General features: G+C 36.5%; 1 protein-coding gene across 1 annotated transcript in view; it reads left to right on the forward strand.

The window, feature by feature from the left end:
- The first annotated feature begins 2009 nt into the window (after positions 1–2009).
- LOC128199856 (uncharacterized) overlaps positions 2010–22030 on the forward strand; it is a 56260-nt gene continuing 36239 nt past the window's right edge. The window contains exon 1 of the mRNA XM_052891034.1: positions 2010–2472. Coding sequence (XP_052746994.1) covers positions 2412–2472 — 61 coding nt within the window. The 5' untranslated portion in view covers positions 2010–2411. The remainder of the gene's footprint in view (positions 2473–22030) is intronic.

The following is a 22030-nucleotide window of genomic DNA, read 5'->3' on the forward strand; positions in this document are numbered from 1 at the left end:
ACTTCACAATTCTCTGGTATGCAGGTTTCCTCACGATGTTTTTCCTTCACCGTTTAAGATATGTGATATTTAATTTCTTAAAATGCACAAAACTGAAAAGATGGAGGTGCATGCGAACCTACACCATCTGGAATCGAAAGCAGAGGTCATATCCACTCCACTCATTTTAATAGGTACCTACCTATTAAAAGCTTGACGTATCTGTCTGGTGTTTGCAGTGGTGGATTTACTAGTAGGCTAAGTAGGCTGCTGCCTAGAGCGGCAGATTTCAGAGGGTGGCAAAGGAGATGGTCCATTTCAGGTCCACTCTTGTACCCCGTATTATTAAAATTTATAAAATACAAGGATTTTATTAAAATTTATTAAATTGAATAAATCTAACTAAACGAAAAGAAATAAATAAAATAAAAACCCAAGTCGAGTTATACCAAGATGGCGCCCCTAAAGCAACAATGACATGACAATTGACAGCAAATGTCAAATCGAGTTAATGCATTGAAAACGTCATCTATCCGCCATGAATACCCATAATAATGTTGCATTTTTTTTTGTTTTGCAACAACAAAAAGAGGGGTGTTATAAGTTTGATTTCTATGTCTGTGGCATTGTAGCACTCAAACGGATGGCCCGATTTCGATGCAGATTTTTCATTTGAAAGCCAGGTATTTATGCGGTGGTTCTAAGCTAGATTGGGTTAACATCGGTCCAGCAATGTGCTCTCACATTGCTGGGCCGATATTAATCAGCTATATCAGCTTTTCTCCAAAATGATGTAAGTAATGCATTTTTTACCGGCGACGCAACAAAAAGAGGAGTGTTATAAGTTGTTATGTGAAGTTTGGCGTTGAAGTCTGTTTCTAGCTCTCAAACGAATGGGACGATCGACAATACGAGTGTTACAATCGCCAATTAGTTAATTGTTAGCGACGCCGCAAAAGTATGTCCGATCGGTCCGTGAGCTCACCCTGGGGTCATGCCTGAAAATCAGCACTACAGCTCTCAACTGTATCGAGCTGAGGCAGCGCCCCGTCAGCTGAATTTCTTTATTATATTATTATACTATGATTACCAAACGACCTGCAGTAGTGTATAGATTTGTGATATGGGGTTTTATTTGAGTAGATTACAAAATGGGAGTAGAAAAATGATTTTAATTTTAGCTCGTTACTTAAAGTAAGTAATAATTTACCCATTTATTTCTTAGTGTGCGTTACTACGTTCCCTGGATATCTAACTTGATTTTGATGCTAAACAGTTCTGTAATACAATCCATGGACTGCGGTAGGTACAACCCAATGATGTTAAATACTGTTAGATGTGTTATTTGGTCATGAAAAATGGGGCGCCCAAAAGAGGAAATTTCCACATCTCAATGTTAGTTTTGGTCAACAAAAAACGTTATTTAAACAAATAATACCTAAATATCGTCTACAATGTCGAGTTGTGTGTTCAGGAATTGTAAAACTAATAAACTATGTATACATAAATATGTAAATAATTGAATAAATATTGAAGACAAAATAATTGTGCATGTGTGCACTAGGTTTTGTAGCCTATTGTTCGGATCACTTTTTGCAGTGATTTTGTAGGGACAACCGATCTATAGTATAAAATTATGATTAGTACAACCTACCAAAGAAACCTAGGTACCAATGTCATTGTTATGATTTATTGTATAAACATCCACAATCCACATTCCTTATTCCTGCGTGACTAACTGTCTTTTATCGTTTCCTTTCTAGCTATATTATTGTTTTTACTTTTGTCTGAACACCCAAACAATACCGACAATGGGGCAACGTGCTTCTCTATGCGCATGCGCTCTACAAAACTACGGGTTTAATATTAACATTACAATCGACAGTTCTGTAAATAATTACTAATGTAAATTCAACTTTATTACATTAGAAATAGAGTTGTATTGAAGCAGCACGAGATGTAAGTAACAAGTTTGTCGGAGGTTACGTTTCGGTGCGGTGCACAGACTCGCCACTCGGCAGTCGCGAACCTATCGACCATAGAGTACATTGAATATTATCGACTGTGGTTCCGGTAGGGTCGATCACCGGAGCATAGTACGAGAAGCTTCACGTTATTCGAAGTGGACTCGCTTCGCGAACGCGCGCAAAAGTTTCGTTCCAAATTCGAATTCTAATTTCTATCAATAAAAAGTTTTTATTTTTTTGAGTGTCTAGTTTATTTCTTTTTTTTATTAAGGAGGTTTTATGTTATGGTACATTATTTTTCTTTTGCTATGTTCGGATTTTAAAAATGTTTAGTGCGCAAATTGAAAAATTAATTGTGAACTGATATTGTAATGCGGAATGAAAGTGAAATTTCGCCATTATTTGGCTTTAATTAAGTAAGACAATTATTTTCAGTGATTCTTAAATTTAGTGTAAAATTTCAAAATGGAAATGAAGGGAAGTTTTTGTTTTTGGAAAATTTTATTCCTGTGCATGGCTACTGTCGGTAAGTACTATTAAGTATTTAAATTATATTTTTTTATACACTATATTTTGTACTTGTAAATCTGAAGACGCCATTTTATTCGCCGGAAAACGGAGATATTATCAATCAGTTAAAAATAAAAGTCGATAAAATTACGAAGGATCGTGATAGCCCAGTGGATATGACCAGAGGTCCGGTCCTCTGATTCTGAAGGGTGTGGGTTCGAACCAGGTTCGGGGCATGTACCTTCGACTTCAGTTTTGTGCATTTTAAGAAATTAAATAGCACGTGTCTCAAACGTGCATACCTACCAGATAATTTTCTTAATTAACAGTGATTTTCGTTTTATTGACCTTTTAACCGACTTCAAAAAAACGAAATTCGACTGTATGTTTTTTTTTGTATGAAGGTATGTTACCTGATTACTCGAAGACGCATGGACCGATTTGGATATTTATTTTTGCTTGAAAGGGTATACTCCCGAGGTGATCTCATTGTCACCATTTTAGGATCTGATGATGGATCCTGGAGAAATTGAGGGGATCTTTCAAAAATCGTAGGGGCAATTATAGCGTTTCATATTTTTCCCATTAACCACTTTTAAGCACTTCAACGGAATGAAGGTCTGGAGTCGATCTGATGATGGTGCCGAAACACACACGAGGGGACTCTTTAACGGTTTACAACAGTTACCTTGTGTTTGGGCTTAATTGATTTGTGTCGACAAGAACTTTCCACCTAGATTGGTTGTGGCTGTATTAAGGGTCTGGTGATGAAGATGAAGGACAGTGAAGAGAACTCTTCAACGGTTCACAGTAGCTACCTTGTGTTTGAACTTGTTAACTTTGTATTGATGAGAACTTTCCACCTAGATGGGTTGTGACTGTATTAAGGGTCTGGTGATGAAGATGAAGGACAGTGAAGAGAACTCCTCGACGGTTCGCAGTAGTTACCTTGGGGTTGTAAAACAAAAGGTAACTGCTGTAAATCGTTGACGAGTTCCATCGTCTGTGTTTCATCAGACCAACTCCAAACCTTCATAAAATTGTAGTGGTTTAAAATACTTTATGGAAATACTAACAAACACACTAGCCGCCTCTACAATTTTCGAAAGTTTCCTTCGATTTCTCCAGGATGCCATCATCAAATCCTGACATAAAAAAAATGGGACCACCCTGGAATCAAACCCTTCAAAACAAAAAAAGAATTTTAAAAATCGGTCTATAAATGACGGAATTACCGCTGGACATACATAAAAAAAAAACATACATACAGCCGAACGTAGAACCTCCTCCTTTTTGGAAGTCGGTTAAAAATGTTATTACCTGATAACCCAGTTAGCTACCAGAATCAAGAATTTTCGTAAATAAAAAAGTTGAGCGTCTCATTATGATGACTCACTGAAAAGTAACTTGATAGTAATCATTCGTAGATTTGTCCTACGGACCCCGGCTATCGGTATAGGTACGCAAACTTCGAAGTTGGCCCCATATTAGAAAAACAAAATGCGACCCTAAGGGTAGGAAAACAGGGGTTGATTGACCGGTAATATTAAAAGACCTCGCATGACTTCTTACCTAGATGTTAGGGTGAATTTCATAAGAATACCTCTTTTTACACTTATTGTTTACACTGTTGTGTTGAACAATAAATATTAAAAAGATATTACAACCGACTGCAAACACATAAAAGTGCCCACGAAACTAAAAAGCGAAAATTAACATTAAAACATTATCTACCTACTGATGACATTGAAGTCGGTTCCAGGCTAGAATAGTGTGCCAGTGTGGCCAAAAATCTACAAAAAATAAAGATAATGTCTGACAAACCAAAATCTTTATGATAGGTACCTACGGCTTAAATTCATACGACTAGTTTATTGGATTGGCACCGCCTAATTATACCATAACCATAAGTAACAGACGAGCAAAACCACACAATAGAGCAAGCAATAACTCCACCACATTGAACTGTTACATCGCTAATTAAATGAAACTAAATAACAATAAATAACATATAATGTTTTCTACACACTGATCAGTCAGCGCCAAGCCCATATCGTGTTAATTTAAGTCGTTACTGAAAAAATAAACCACAAGAAAAAAGAAGAATTAATGAGAATCCTTATGAAATGCCTTCGATTCATTTATCAACGGCTTGACACCGATTTCAAACTGATCAGTGGGTAGAAAATATTATACCTAATTTCATTTTTGCTTTTTAGTTTTTGTGAAAATACTTTTAAACATAATTTTATACTCATTTTTTGCACAATTTTGTATGTACTTAGTATTATATCAGAACTAGGTAGGTACCTACTACTGGACTTAAATAACTTGGACTAAGTACTTACGTCCAAGTTATTTAATTACTCCTTAGTACAACTTCAAGTTATAACTAAACTGAAGTAAGTAACTTTTCTTTAACTTTCATATCCCTGAAGTGAACCTAGAGAGAACAGTGAACTTGTCTAAATTTTTCATCCCCGAGTTTGGCTGGAGGCTGATAAATTACGTTTAGCATCTAATTAAAACTTCTCTAGAACTTGCCACTTATTGTACATTCTTACTTGGTTACTCCCATTGAGAAAAGGTAGGGGTAAACTTTCAAAAATGTTTTATTTTAAAATATATGGGCATGTTTTTGATACGAGAAGCTCGTTATTAACATACAAAATGTTACGAACTAATGACGTCGTAGGTACATAATGATTGTTAGATTTGTATGGGTGGTCAAACAAAAATACTAATATCTTTGTTATTTGTGCGTTTATGTTTATAGTATAACACATATTAAAAAAAAATAACATTTAACCTAAAACTGTATGAATTTTCATATAATTACGATTATTATTATTATTATTATAGCTTTATTTCCACTTAACAGTTTTACAATACATAACATGTTGCAATAAATTTTAAAGTAATTCTATGGGTAAAAGCCTCCTCCATCTTTTTCCATTTTTCCCTATCTTTGGCCATATGCATCCAGTTTTTTCCTGCTGTTTTTATTATATCATCGACCCATCTCTTTTTCTGTCTTCCTACATTTCTTTTGCCAATTGGGCCCTGCCATTTAGTTGTTTGGTAAGTCCATCTCTTATCTTTATATCTTGACAAGTGACCAGCCCAGTTCCATTTTTGTTTTAAACTAAAAAGAAGCGCATCTGTTAATTTAGTTTTCATTCGGATGTCTACGTTTCTTGTTTTTTGTATCCTCCTCAATTTCAGTATACTGCGTTCCATAGCATGTTGACATGATGAAATTTTATTTTTTACTTTTTCTGTGTAGATCCATGTCTGACTAGCGTAAGTTAGGCTCGGGAGAATGCAAGAATCCATTATAATCTTTTTTATAGTAAGGCTAAAGTTCCCTTTTGAAATTTCTTTTAGGGCCCAGTATTTCTTCCAAGCCGTACTTATTCGTCTGTTTATTTCGTTTTCATTTCTGTTTGGATCGAAGGACACAGATTTACCTAGGTAAATGCTTCTAGACTTTTCGCGGATTCGCTAAAAAGAACAATGTCATCTGCAAACCTTAGGTGTGTGTTAAGTTTAGATATAGGGCTAGAATTGTCATTCCGACTTTTATGGCTTCGTTTGTGATGGTATCATCTCCTGGGCTCTTCTCAGATTTTAGTCGTTTGATTTGAGTCATTATTTCTCCTTCCGTTATTGAATCTAATGGTGTTTCTCCTGCATTGTCTGCAGTTGTATTATCACTATTATCATTTTCGACATCCTGTGGTGGACCTTTATAAAGAGAAGTATAGAACGCTGTGGCACATTTTATTATATCTTCCCTATTTTTGTTTTCGCCCATGTCACTATTCAAGCTTTGTATCCAATTCTTGTGTGTAGATAGTTCTTTGAAAGCTCTTTTTGAACTTCGGAAAGTAGACATGTTTTTCTCTATTATTTCTATTCTATGGTTGGCATAATCACGTTTGATTGATCTGTTAGATTGTTTGAACAGCATTTTCAGTTCCTCTCTCATTTCTTTAGACTTTTTCTTCGTAAACAAAAGTTCAATTCTTCTACAGATCAAGTTTTGTGAGTTGTCACTAATGATCTTTTCTCTGTGCCTGTTGCTTACTTTTTCATCACTTTTGAGACTTTTTGTAATTGCATCTTCCAGTTTGTCACTAAAGGATTGTACAGTCTTGTTTTCTTTTACAAATTCTTGCAACCTTGGTAGGATCTTTTTCAAGTTCTCTAAAAAACTGCTTTTTTCTTTTGTGCTCTTCAATTTGTTGGGCACAGATTTAAATGATCTTCTGTTAAGTTTAGGTTTTTGAATTTTTATTGTGCTTCTTACAATTCTGTGATCAGATGGAAAGCTTATTTTGTTCAGAACTTCTACATTTGTTACAGTATTTGGGTTGGGGCTCATTATAAAGTCAATTTCGTTTTTTGTTATATGATCTGGTGATATCCATGTCCACCTTCTGGAAGGTTTCTTCTTAAAGTATGTATTCATCACTGCCAAGTTGTTCTCCTGTGCATATTGAATTAGGCGTTCGCCTCTGGCGTTCCGTGTACCATAACCATATTTGCCCATTATAAAAATTTCGTGTGGCTTAGGTTCTCCGATTTTGGCATTGAAATCGCCGATGATTAGCCTGTTTTTATCAGCCAGTTCTTGCGCTTCTGTTAAGTCATTGTAGAATTTTGTGAGTTCTTCTTCACATGCACTTTCGGTGGGAGAATACACTTGAATTAGTGATAGTGGACCCTCCTTGAAGTTTAGTTTTAGTAAGGCGACTCTCTCTAAAATACTATCGGAAGGGTAGTGGTCACCGTGGGGCCAGATGACCACTACCCTTCATAATTACGATAGAAGATTTTTAATAGATTTTGAAATCTTAAAATCTTATTTATTTTGCAAATATCCAGTAAATGTCCAGTCAACGCTTTTTATGTATAAATTGTTAACGTTGACCTTAATTCTCGAATGTATCATAAAAATCAATATATTCAAACCTAGTCATCATCCCCATTCTCGGTCGGCGATACCGACTCGTCTTGTTCGGTATTTTAGTTATAACTTATAAGTTAATTGAGTAGATACTTATTATACTTACGATGAGTTTAGCATAAGTTTTAAACACTATTTTTATCTCTATTTTTTACTAAAACAGTTGGTAAGCGGCAGGACGATCGGTAGTATTACTATGGCTTCCTTCTAGCACATTCGATACGGAAGTTGTTACTCGAAGCATGACTTCATGCATGCGATAAGTAGAACCTTGAAATTTTTATTGAGTATATTATTATTGGATAGGTACTCCATCTTTACATGATCACAGATGGCCCGTCTACATTATCCGCACTTAATCCGTACCGTCCGCGGTTTAGCGCAAAGACTATTACTACTAGAAAGCTGTAAATTAGCATGAGTAGGTACATTAAAAATGTAAACAATTTTTTTTTATTTATTTTTTTCTTTACAACACGACTACAATATCACCTGATGATAAGTGATGATGCAATCTAAGATGGAAACGGGCTAACTTGGTAGGAGTAGAAAATCAACAACGGTTTCTACACGACATCGTACCGGAACGCTAAATCGCTTGGCGGTACGTCTTTGTCGGTAGGGTGGTAACTGGCCACGTTCAAAGCCTACTATCAGCCAAACCTGGACCAATTAAGAAAACCTTAATCTCGAATCCAGGACCATCTTCTTGTAAATACCACTGTGCCACGGAGGCCGTCAAAGTAATATCTGAAATAAACCTTTTTGTATCTAAATTAGTTTAAAAGTCTTAGTAAATACGTTACCAATTAAAGCCAGTATCAAAGAACACACACCAACACAACACTAAAGCGGCTTACACATACGAGTAGGTATCGTATGACAGCGAGCCTACGTTCTGGTTATTTGCTATTTGGAGCGTAAACCACAACACAGAAGTCGTCCCTCAGTCGCTTTCCTTTGCAGGTTATACCTATATATTTAGTAGGAGGCATTAGAACTAGAGAGAACGAATCCGAGAAAGGACTAGTGCAAAGATATTATTATTTTTGTTTGAACGCCCATAAAAATCATTATGACCTATGACGTCATTAATTCGTACCATTTTGTATGGGGCGTTATCTGCCGATAGACGTCCACTGATGGACATAGGCCTCTTGCATGGACCTCCAAGCACAACGGTCTCGAGCCGCCAGCATCCAGCGGCTCCCTGCAACCCGCTTGATATCCTCGGTCCACCTAGTGGGGATCGACCAACACTGCGCTCTCCGGTGCGGGTCGCCATTCCAGCATGTTTGGACCCCAACGTCCCTCGGCTCTTCGAACTACGTGGTCTGCCCATTGCCACTTCAGCTTCTCGGTTAGTTGAGCTATGTCAGTGATTTTGGTTCTTCTGCGGATCTCCTCATTCCTGATTCGATCACGCAGAGAAATTCCAGAATAGCTCGCTCCATATACTAATTTCTTATACAAGACCTTGTACTATAACTTATTATGTGCACAAGTTAAATATACCAATACTTAATACATATAAATTATATAAATACTGTTGTAAATTTATAATCTTGAGTTGAAATTGCAGTGAAGCGTAAACCGGTCGATGTTATAAAAACCTATCTTTTGATTTTATTACCTTCAGGTGTAACACTTTAATCATTTACTTGGTCAATGTTTTATCCAAAAAACCTTACCAATTTTTTACAAGCTCTTATTAAACTTGAAAGTTGCAATATTCATTCATTCAAAATGTTTCCAGTCAATAAATTTGTTATGGCTCAATCTAACGAAATAACTAAAAATGTCTATGTGGGTTTAATATAAAAATATTTCTGATTTTAGCTTTCCGTATCGATATAATCTTGCATTTCTTCTTGGGTCTGTGTAGGCGTACTCAGTTAGCAAATGCTCGATCGATAGCCCAATATATTGCCACTGTTACGACACGGAGTCTCCCTGGGCTCCCATCGCACCGGGGTAAAAGGGAATGAACAGCCTATTACTCTCACTGAGCCAGCTAAATTGCCACGTTGCGATTTAGGATGGCCTGCGGGTTGTCTAGTGGCTTGTCTAACTAGAAATAAATGGAACGTTTAGGAGATAACCGTAATGGTCTAAATTGAAAGCACTAAATGTATCCAGCTGGTTTATCAAAATAAATTACTTCAGATTCAAGACTGCTTCAATACCTTAATTTAACTTTTTCAAATTATTGAATTCGGACATTTAAAAGTTTAAAAATGTAAGTATTAGAAAAAAAGTTGAAAAAAACGAAAATAAAAGAACTGATTTGGCTGAAAATTGGTGGAGAGGTAGCTTAGAACCAGGCAACGGACATAAGATACTTATGGTAAGACTAGGGCAGGTATAGGGTAGAGGTAGGGTAGGGGTAGCTTGGGTAGGGGTAGGGTAGGATAAGTGTAGGGTGGGGGTAGGGTAGGGTAGGTGTAAAGTGGGGATAGGTTAGGGCTGGTGTATGGTGGAAGTAGATTAAGATAGGGATAAGGAATGTAAAAGCAAAGCTTGACCGGGTTCGCTAGTTTAAAAATAAATCTAATCCGCTTAAAAATATTTTACCTGGCAAACTCATTATTCCAAATTGCCCACTAGTCTAATTAGCTAGTTGGATTATGGAATTAATATTAGTACTATCATCTTTTCTATAAAAGTTCAGAACTCTTGAGTGTTGAATTGCTTTTAACTCTTTTTAACTGCATTGCGAAAGCCTTACTAGCATAAGAAATTCGGCTTTCTCGTGGTAATATTACCTAGATAATATTCCCAGGGATCCACCAAACAGCTACCTATTTTAGAGTTTATAAAGGCCATCCTGCCACAAGCTGTGCCTGTGTCTGCCACAATAAAGCATCGCTTTTCGTAAGGTAGATACGAGTATAAGGTATTATTATGAATAATTATTATCGATACATATGAAGCATTGCTTCATTCCAATGTGTCCTATGGATGTTCAAGCGAAGAATTTCCATTTATAATAATAGCATCGCTTACCTTTATCGCTTTAGATGGATAGCACCCTAGTCTCGAAGTGAAAGCGCGCATACTCTTGGTCTATTTTGTTTATTTCATGAAAAGTCTTTCGAAACGAAGATAATTAATTATGGCTGAAAATAACTTTTAATAAGCAGATTATTATTTTTTTATTTAGCATCTCCTCCAAACTTCCTATTTAAGTTGGATTTCAAATGTAAGTACGTAATGAGTAATTAGTTAATTACCACAAGGAATTAAAAATTTTAGTTGTTACATTTCTCAAAGTCTTTGAATAGAGTGTGTAGCCAATGATGACATACAAGTAGTATTATAGATCCAAAACTTGATTGCTTGCTATGGGCATCATATTCAGAGGGAAAAGAATGTCTCAACGAGCGACAGAAGTAGGATGAGGGAGGGAGGGATAATTGGATTTCCGCGTGATCAAATCAGAAATCAGAAGATCTTAGAGTAGTAAGAGAAGATAAACTTCTTAATAATAAGATTTAGAGCACGGCATGAGGATGAAAGTGCACACCCCTTTCGGTTTCTATACGACATCGTACTGGAACGCTAAATCGCTTGGCGGTAGGTCTTCATCGGTAGGGTGGTAACTAGCCATGGCCAAAGCCTCCCACCAGCCAGACCTGGACCAATTAAGAAAACCTTAATCGGCCCAGCTGGGGATCGAACCCAGGACCTCCGTCTTGAAAATCCACCGCGCATATCACTGCGCCACGGAGGCCGTCTTAATATCTAGTTTTCTACTCAATACTCTTAACTAATGGTTTTTACAATAAACAAATTGCCAGTAATAACATACAAGCTTTACCTGAATTTAAAGAAATGTGAAAAAAATACTTTGAAGTTTAATAACTTTAAAGACTATTACTTAGAATAATAATATGTATCTAGTTACCATACGCACAATGCGAGAGTAAAGTGGTGTGGTAATTGTGATATAGGTGTGATCGCCTATCACACCTATATCACAGTTTATGCTTTTAGCTTGGCAAATTCGTTCATAACACTCACGATGTCCGCGCGGGCGCTGAGGGCGGTAGCGATGCCCCGCTCGCACGACTTCATACCCGCGCAGTCCTTCCCTCTACCCCCCGCGCGCTCGACATCACACCCGCGCAGTCCGTTCCCCCTGCCGCCCGCATGTTATGGGAGTGTTATCAACGAACTTGCCAAGCTATAGTCAAGTTTTATTTTTTTTTTCGATTTCAACAATACAAGGAAAAACGGAACGCTTATAGGAATATGAAAAAAAAGAATTCAACCCCTATTTCACCCCCTTGTTATTTTATTTTCGCAATAAAAGTATCCTATAACCTTCTTCGTGTTATACTCTTAAACCGTGCCAAGTTTCATTTGAATTAATTCTGTAGTTTCAGCGTGATGCCCGAATAACAAACAAACACGGACAGATAGACAGACAGACAAAAAAAATATTTTTGGTACCTAACGATTGTATAATGCCCTGCAACAAAAATTTTCAAAATATCTTCAATGTACAGAATGTACAGAATTCGTATTATAAGTATAGATTCTAGATGGCGCTGGCGTCTGTTATGCCACGGTAACGTTTGGAGTTACAAATGGTATAAGTAAAATATCAAATTGCGAATAAATGTATAGAATTCGACCAGGTTTATTATAAGTATAGATATAGATGGATTGTTGGATGCTGTTATACTATTGGTAGTGTACCATCAGCTGTAAAATAAACTACCATAGTGCTTTGTTGAATCGGCCGAAAAACAAAAACGTGTCCATTCGTAATTTGCCGATCCTTATCCTTCACGCTCCGTGATTCTTGCTAAGAGTTACGATGTTTTCGAAACGAAAATATGCTTAACTGGCTAGTTTTTGTTTCCACATACGTATGTGGAAACAAAAACTAGCCAGGTAGTACCCATGTACTATGGCAATAGGGGGATAGATAAAATATAGCCACTCACAGATAACGTGGCTTTCTATTGGTAAAAGAATTTTCAAATTCGGTTCAGTATCTAAAGATTATCTACTTCCTGCAACCTCACAAACTTTACCTCTTTATAATAATAGTATAGAAATAGGTACCTATCTGGAAATCGAACCCACTATCCCGGTTCGCATCGCTTTACACAACGCAAGAAAGGTCTTCAATAAAATACAATATCGATACAATAAAATACAATATCAAAAAGTTAATACAAAATCTGTTTGATGGTATAAATAATGGCTACGTCCGAAATGTTACACTGAAATTCATTCATCTGCATTGTTCAAAGAATATCATGTACGTACAATTGTTATTTCGTAACAATAGCTAATATGAAAACTGAATAGAAATTGAATTCGAAATGAAATACCACGTGTCCATCCAAAATCCGATAATAATATCAGGAGCTTCCAATTTAAATGAAAACATATTTCATATTTTCATATCTGATGGAGTAGGTACGAATACCTATCCCATTTACATTTTTCGTATTAACGTGTTAGATGTGCGACAGTCGCTGGGACATAAAACTACACGCGCCAGTGAACTTGCACAGCTCGACGGATTTCTGTAACTTTCTGAAAAACACGTTGGTGACGAGCAATTTATTAATGCGTGAACTAAATATTTCGGAGATCCAAGCTGAATTTATTATTTAGTTAGATAGAACCATCTGGGAATTAAACTGAATCTGCCGAGATCTGCTAACGCAACACGTGTCCGAAAGAAATCCCTTTTTCTGATTGTGAGCGGGCACTGCAGCGTCACTTGGGGAGGGTTTGGGTGAGCACAGAAGCCTTGCCAAGTTTTCAGTGCGCGAGGAGATCAGTGGAGGAAGAAACGATCCTTTAATAAGCATTTATTTGAAATTTATTTGATTTACTGAGACTGGTAGAGAACGAGTCTCTTATGAAACATTTATTTTCAAAATTCATTTATTTCAATTAGACTTAGTTTACAAGCACTTTTGAAAGGTATGCTCGTATTTTAACTATTCGTATATAAAACTATTCAGATAGGCCTGGAAAGGCGTGAGATTTGCCTATGGACAGAGAGAAAAGAATCGAATGAGATTTACCAATAAGCTAATGTAGGCTCATTGGCTTATCTAGGATTATCATAATAGAATTCCATCCCAGATTCAGCCCAGAATCCTAGGGTGGACACAGATCCTTTCAAGGGTGGGCACGGCCCACACGGACCACACCCTATATAATAATAATATCGTTTATTTGCAAGAATTATTGTTCTTTACAACATTCAACTAAATGAATAGTGTGCAAATATTATACATGGTGAAAAAGAAAAAATACAAACAGTCACAATTACTACATTAAATTAAATACCACAAAATAAAATTGCACAAATTACCAAATTAAATAAAAAAAAGGAAAGAAAAATTTTTATACGAAAAGAGACAATGGAGAAGTTTAGATTGATTTCTCTCTTTACGAAACATATTGCGTAAAATAATCGAATAAATGTTTTTATTTAAGTAAATGCTACATTTTTTTGTTTTTAATTTGTTAATAAAAACATCATCATCATCATTATCAACCCATATTTGGCTCACTGCTGAGCACGAGCTCTCAGAATGAGAGGGCTTAGGCCAATAGTCTACCAAGCTGGCCCAATGGAGATCGGCGGACTTCACTCACTAGAGAATTAAGGAAATTTTCAGGTGTGCAGGTTTCCTCACGATGTTCAGCGTTTGAGACACGTGATATTTAATTTCTTAAAAAATGCAAATGAAAAGTTGAGGTGCACCTCAACCGAATTTGCAAATTCGAACCAAATTCGAACCTACGCCCTCCAGAGTCGGATCCGGAGGGTGTAGGTTCAAACGGGGCTGTCACGGTTCTACAATTAAAACAATTTCATTGCATTTGTATGGAATGCAAAACAATTTCATTTGGTTTTGTTGTGAGCATAAAACACATGTAATTTTTTTTCTCACGGTCCGTCCCCCCAACAAAAACTAATGCGGTAATCTTCCCCAAAATGTTAACGACTCCACACGTTTCCACTATTTCTCGCATCGAAATGTGTCGCTTTGGCGCGAACGCGCAGCCCACGTCTTCTATTTGTCGCCATAAGCACATAAGGCTCGGAACGGACTGATCGCAGAACTCGCTGAGAAAAAAGAGTAGGGATATAGTCAACGTCAAAGTCAAAATTAATTTATTTCAAATAGGCTTAGTTTACAAACTCTTTCGAAACGTCAGGTAATAATATTAAACTTAAGATAGTGGTGATAATAATTATTCGAAAACTTAATATTAAAGTTAAGAGGGTTCCAAACGCGCCTAGGTCCGATATATATTCGATTAAATTGCGTACTGCTAGAAGGCCCGCTGTACTCAAATAAACTAAAAACACGAGGGCCTACCGGTAGGTCGTACAGTCCTGCTGGCAGGACGCTGGACGTTCTATCATTAATTAAATGCAAGATGTCGCGAAACTCCTTTCTGTGAAACCGAAGATAATATGTTAAATTCGGTCGAATTAAAATACTTTAGCCGTGATGGGATGGCATACCAAATTATAGAGCTTTAATAAGTAGTATCGTAGTTACAACATACATAAACGTATGCATAATTGCAATGTAAGATGATAGGTATCGAAAGGTCACGATCGTGGGAATAAGGAATAGCTTATGTCAGAGATCACGGCTGTCTGCGGCTCGCGAGCAATCACTCGGTGCCATCGTTTGCTCCGACACTAACGTTCGTTCGAATCCATTGAATCGCTTTTGAATAGCGGCATTGTGTGCAGAACTGTAAAAAACGACAGCTCCTGTAAGTCTCGCTGTTATTTCAGCATTTTAAACCGGTCGGTGGTTTTGTTCAGTCGCTTATCGGCTTGCACTGTTCATTAACAACCCATATTTGGCTCACTGTTAAGCACGAGTCTTCTTTAAGAATGAGGGGTTAGGCGGATTGGCAGAAGAAGAAAATTCTTAGGTATGCAGGTTTCCTCACGATGTTTTTCAACGTGTCAAACGTTGATGAAAATTATATACACGTGATAATTATGTTTTTTAAAAAAACATGCACCGGATTCGATTCTACGCCCTCCGAATCGAAGGCAGAGGTCATAATCACAATTATGTTACAATGAAGCATTTGCTTAAATTTAGCAAAATCGAAACTTCTATTAATGTATAGAACTATCTGAATACTAGATTTTTTTTTTTTCATTCTTTACAAGTTAGCCCTTGACTACAATCTCACCTGATGGTAAGTGATGATGCAGTCTAAGATGGAAGCGGGCTAACTTGTTAGGAGGAGGATGAAAATCCACACCCTTTTCGGTTTCTACACGGCATGGTACCGGAACGCTAAATCGCTTGGCGATACGTCTTTGTCGGTAGGGTGGTAACTAGCCACGGCCAAAGCCTCCCACCAGCCAGACCTGGACAAATTAAGAAAATCTTAATCTGCCCAGCCGGGGATCGAACCCAGGACCTCCGTTTTTGTAAATCCACCGCGCATACCACTGCGCCACAGAGGCCGTCAAAATATAACTATAAGTAACTACCATTAAGGTAGGTTTATATATAAGGTAGATATAAACCTACCTTAATGGTAGTTACTGAAAATATTGCATCACGAGATCTCCAAAAGGTTGTGCAATTGTTGAGGATTCTTTGTTACTGGAAAATGCGTACGCGAAATTCACTTTGATACTAAAAATTCTTGACGAGCTTCAAATTGAATACCATTATCATTTTTTGATATCAACAAAGTAAGGCAAACATAATAAGCAGAGATGTACAAAATGGTTTTAAAAAAGCATTTAAATACGAAATGCAAAATACTTTTGAGATTTAGTATTTCAAATGCAAAATACCAAATAGGTTTGCGTTTGGTATTTTAAATGCTAAATGCAAAATAGGTATTTTCAAAATACTTTTTCAAAATAAAATACCTTTTGACCAAATCACAGATAATTTGTATTTTTCATGAGAAATAGAGACACAATGCCGAGCCGAACAAAAACGTTCGTCATAATGTTCGTCGTTTTCGTGTGACATTGTCACTCGTCAATACTAAAGGCGCAGACTTTGACCAACGAAGAAAAAAATAAAAAACTAGCCAAGCGCGTGTCGGGCCACGTGCAGAGTAGAGTTCCGTAGATTAAATGAGCAGCTTAATTCCTTATGTAATGCACAAAAATACCGATAACGGTGCCCCACACCATGTGATAGAAGATAAAAAATTCATCCTAACTTTACATGTAGGAAAGAACCCCAAAACCAACTTTTTTTCGAATTTTCTTTTTACTACTTTATAGTCGTAATTAATATAACCAAATTTCAGCCTTCTAGTTTTAACAGACTCTTGAGATATCTTATTTTATTTACAACTTTACCTTTTTAATTAACTCATAATTAATTTTTAATTAATAATTTTAACCTAAAAAAAATATTATTCAAGATTTTATTATATGACTTTGTTTACAATTTAATATACACACTCATGCTAATTTACAGATTTCTAGTAATTATAGTCACTGCGCTAAGCCGCGAACGGGCGGACGGACGGACAGACGGACATAGCGAAACTATAAGGATTCCTTGTGGACTACGGAACCTTAAAAAGAACGCACATGGCTAGCAGGCACCTCTATTGGTCAAATTCGGCAATACAAGCGTCATTCGTTCATTTCGTTTTGTTTGACTGTTAATATTCGCTAAACTGCATCACAAAGTATTTTGCATTTTGAAATGAATATTAAAAATACAAAATACATCTCGGAAGGTATTTCAAATAAAATACAAAATAGGTATTTTGCATTTTGTATTTACATTTTAAAAAGAACTATTTCAAATAAATCACATCTCTGATAATAAGTAAATGTACTCGTAGATAATATGGAAGCAAATGTTTACCTTACTCGACGGACTTGAGTATTCGATATCTCTCGAACAAAAAAAGGTGAACTTATCGCCGTGTAGGTACTGTGTAACAAATCAATGAATAAACATATTAGCTTATTAAACCGTGGTATGGTAAATAAAGATTGAGATAAGACGGCATGAGTTATTTTGAAGCAGGTAAAATGAATAGTAAATATACATAAATAAACTAATACTCGTATTTTGTAAGTAAAGTTTGTGGTAATGTAGGGTGTAATCTCTAGATTTTCGGAACTGATTTAAATTTTTTTTTACTACTTAATACTAAACTACAAAGCCACGGTAATTGTGGGTGTATTAAACTAATATTACAAAATTTGTTTGGATTTTTGTTACTCTTTAACGCCGCAACTACTGTACCGATTTGGCTGATATTTAAAACAAAGATAAATGATACCCGGGATCAACACGGAAAAATACATGGTTTTTGCAAGATTAGCGAAAAACTGAATTCCACGCAGACGAAGTCGCGGGCGTCCGCTAAAAGGCTATATTTAATCCCCATATTCTTACAAGAACGTGAAATACGCGGGTGAAACAGCGGGCTTAGTAAGATATAAACGTCGGAATTTCTTTCTTCTGCACAAATGATACTCTAAGAATTGTAGAAAATAATAAATAACTACAATCGCTATTCCAATTTGAAATAATTGATTTTATTTTATAATTATTATCATTTTATTTTCCTGAAACAGCCGCTCTACTTCTCATCTAAATATCTGAGCTTTTAACGCTTTTTGTGGCCACCCTAGAACAAATATTTGTCGTAACAATATCTCGGCAGACGTGCAGCGGTCGCGCACCAGTGATTGCGGGATTAGGTAGGAAACTACGCTTTTTATACCATGTCTAATCTTTGTTTTATCTATGTCTCTGGACAGAGAAAGACACGTTTCTTACGGTACCTATTTAGAATACGTAAATTATTACTTGCTAACAGTATTTTAATAGTGTTAGCCATTAGGCCACAAAACAAGCACATGAACTATACGATGTTAATAGGATAATTATTTAATTTCTTTTGTTAACCGACTTCCAAAAAGGAGGAGGTTGTACGTTCGGCTGTATGTATGTTTTTTTTTATGTATGTCCAGCGATATTTTCGTCATTTATGTACCGATTTTAAAAATACTTTTTTTGTTTAGAAGGGTATACTTACAGGGTGGTCCCATTTTTTTCATGTCAGGATCTGATGATGGCATCCTGGGAAATCGAGGAGAACTTTCGAAAATTGTAGAGACGGCTAGTGAGTTTGTTAGTGTTTCCATAAGTTATTTTAAACCACTACAATTCCATGAAGGTCTGGAGTTGGTCTGATGATGGAGCCGAAACACAGACGATGGAACTCGTCAACGATTTACAGCAGCTATCTTGTGTTTGGGCTTGATTAGTTTGTATTGAAGAGAACTTTCCACCTAGATGAGTTGTGACTGTATTAGGGGTCTGGCGATAAAGACAAAGAACAGTTAAGAGAACTCCTCGACGGTTCACATTAGCTACCTTGTGTTTGGACTTGATAAATTTGTATAGATGAGAACTTTCCACCTAGATCGGTTGTGGCTTTATTAGGGGTCTGGTGATGAAGACGAGGGACAGTTAAGAGAACTCCTCGACGGTTCACATTAGCTACCTTGTGTTTGGACTTGATAAATTTGTATAGATGAGAACTTTCCACCTAGATCGGTTGTGGCTTTATTAGGGGTCTGGTGATGAAGACGAGGGACAGTTAAGAGAACTCCTCGACGGTTCACATTAGCTACCTTGTGTTTGGACTTGATAAATTTGTATAGATGAGAACTTTCCACCTAGATCGGTTGTGGCTTTATTAGGGGTCTGGTGATGAAGACGAGGGACAGTTAAGAGAACTCCTCGACGGTTCACATTAGCTACCTTGTGTTTGGACTTGATAAATTTGTATAGATGAGAACTTTCCACCTAGATCGGTTGTGGCTTTATTAGGGGTCTGGTGATGAAGACGAGGGACAGTTAAGAGAACTCCTCGACGGTTCACATTAGCTACCTTGTGTTTGGACTTGATAAATTTGTATTGACGAGAACTTTCCACCTTTTTTGACGGCCTCCGTGGCACAGTGGTATGCGCGGTGGATTTACAAGACGGAGGTCCTGGGTTCGATCCCCGGCTGGGCAGATTGAGATTTTCTTAATTTGTCCAGGTCTGGCTGGTGGGAGGCTTCGGCCGTGGCTAGTTACCACCCTAACGGCAAAGACGTACCGCCAAGCGATTTAGCGTTCCGGTACGATGCCGTGTAGAAACCGAAAGGGGTGTGGATTTTCATCCTCCTCCTAACGAGTTAGCCCGCTTCCATTTTAGACTGCATCATCACTTACCATCAGGTGAGATTGTAGTCAAGGGCTAACTTGTAAAGAATAAAAAATAAAAAAAAAAAAAAAAAAAAAAAACCTTGATAGGTTGTGACTGTATTAGGGGTCTGGTGATGAAGACGAAGGTCAGTTAAGTCAACTCCTCAACGATTCAAAGTGGCTACCTTGTGTTTGGACTTGATAAATTTTATATTGATGAGAACTTTCCACCCATATGGGTTGTGACTGCATAAGGGGTTTGATGATGAAGACAGAGGACAGTTGAGAAAACTCCTCATTGGTTATGAAACCTTTCACGTTTTTTTTTAATATTTTTTGCGTTTTAGTTTAGGTTAATTTTTTAGTTGGAAGTCGGTTGAATTTTTTTATTAAAATTTTCATTTGATTTTATTATTGGTCTAAAAGCCCGTTTAAATAAGACGAGCTTCACAGACCTATTTACTGGATAAAGTATTTTATATCAAATTAAATATTTCAGTGAATATAATTATTGCTAATGGTGGCCTAAAAAATTACAGTCCTGGAATGATTATGATAATGTGAGGAATCCAGGAATGATTTTTCTCAGACAAGTCTTATAACATCGTGTTCGTAATGAAATTTTTACTTAAATTTAAATTATCAACCATTTAGTGCTAGTTACTACCTACTCCCTACCTTACCCAAAAGCTGTGACGGAAAAAAATTGTGAACCTAAAATTTGCATACCTATTCTATATGCTTCGTATATATATATATATATAATTATTTATTATGTTCTTATTATTAATTATCAATTAGTAACACTTCTTCTTGTTGTTTCCGCCCGCGTCACCACATGGTTCCACGGAAGACCAGCGCTGCGCTGGTGCATCCATCACTAGCGTAGCACATGCTGAGTGGAGACCATTTTGGTACCACACACATCATTTTTTTGGATTTAATTTAATCATTAGTTTAATATCTTTAAATTATTAGTTTACTATATTTTTAAAATTTCTGTCTTTTATATTAATTGATTATGAAACACAGCTAAAACTCACGTGATATTACGTCGGAGTATGCCCGACTAGTTTCTGTCTTTTGTTTTAGGTATTTGTTGTCTTTTGTGTATTATGTGTGTGTGTGTCAAAATAAAATAATTTTCTTTCTTTCTTTTTTCTTTCTTTCTTTCTTCGCTCGCTCGATTAGTATGGAATTTGTCTATTAACCAAACCAGAAAAAGCTAAAAAAATGTTTATTAATTATATTCTGGATTAAATTAGTGGCAATATATTTATTGATAAACAATAATACACTCACAAGCTATTTCTAAATTTTAACAACGCAAAAGCTGCGAGTTTTTTGAGACATATTTTCTTTGGTATTTTTGTAATATATCAACGTTCTCAATCCAATAATTCAAGCTTAACCTATCATTGGGGATATTGTTCTTCATCATTTTGTGCCTTTCAACCTTCCCTGAGCCCTATAATTACGGCCGTACGCCGTACGGGTACAGTCTGACTGTAGGTACGCAAACTAGCCAATTATCATGCCGCCCCCATATCTTTCCCATGGGATGCACGAAATGTAAATTTACATAAGGGTTACCAATACTTAGGGCACATTAGCGACGTTTCTGTCTTGAAAGTTTTTCTCAAAAAACTTCAACTCATTGATTGTATACACAGACGTACCTACATAATTCCGAATCTACTTTATTCAAATTGTAGCTAAATCTTCATTGTGGCACAAACATGCTGTGATTTCTATATTGTAATAGTACATTATGATATAAGTGCGGTAAGTTGAAAATTACAGCCGAGGCGATATTGCAGCTCGAGCCAAAGGCGAGAGCTATAGTAAGGAAGCAGAGGCTGTAATTATTAAAACGCACGTATGTCATAAGAGGTTTTTTAACACATTTGCGAGAAAACACACTTTGAACCTCAGAATACAGAAAAACACCAGAAGCCACGTTTAGATGTCATTATATAGCGCGCAGTGTGTCCAAAAATTATACACAACAGCCTGCAATCGTCGCACTTCTCACCCGCGTAATGTTGCTAGTACATGAGGCTGTTAAATTTTTCCCTATTTTGTGGTAAAAATTTATAATGATAAAAGGAAAACAATAAGTGTACAGTTCATCACATTAAATGTTAACTTGTATGGTAAATAATAAAAACAGTGGGACCGGTTTTCTAGTGATTGCTAAGAGTCAGCAAGAAAATGAACTCTAAAAAGATTGTTATTGACTGAGCACTTCTAAGCAGTCCGCAACATTATTTACGTTAAGTAAATAAAATGATTAATATCTCTTTCATACTATTTTCTTTAATAAAATGATTTCGTTCGAGCAGAAGTATTTTTGTTCAAACATTTAACCTACTACCTAC

Source organism: Bicyclus anynana, unplaced genomic scaffold, assembly GCF_947172395.1.
Source record: "Bicyclus anynana unplaced genomic scaffold, ilBicAnyn1.1 scaffold_61, whole genome shotgun sequence".
Lineage (NCBI taxonomy): Eukaryota > Metazoa > Arthropoda > Insecta > Lepidoptera > Nymphalidae > Bicyclus > Bicyclus anynana.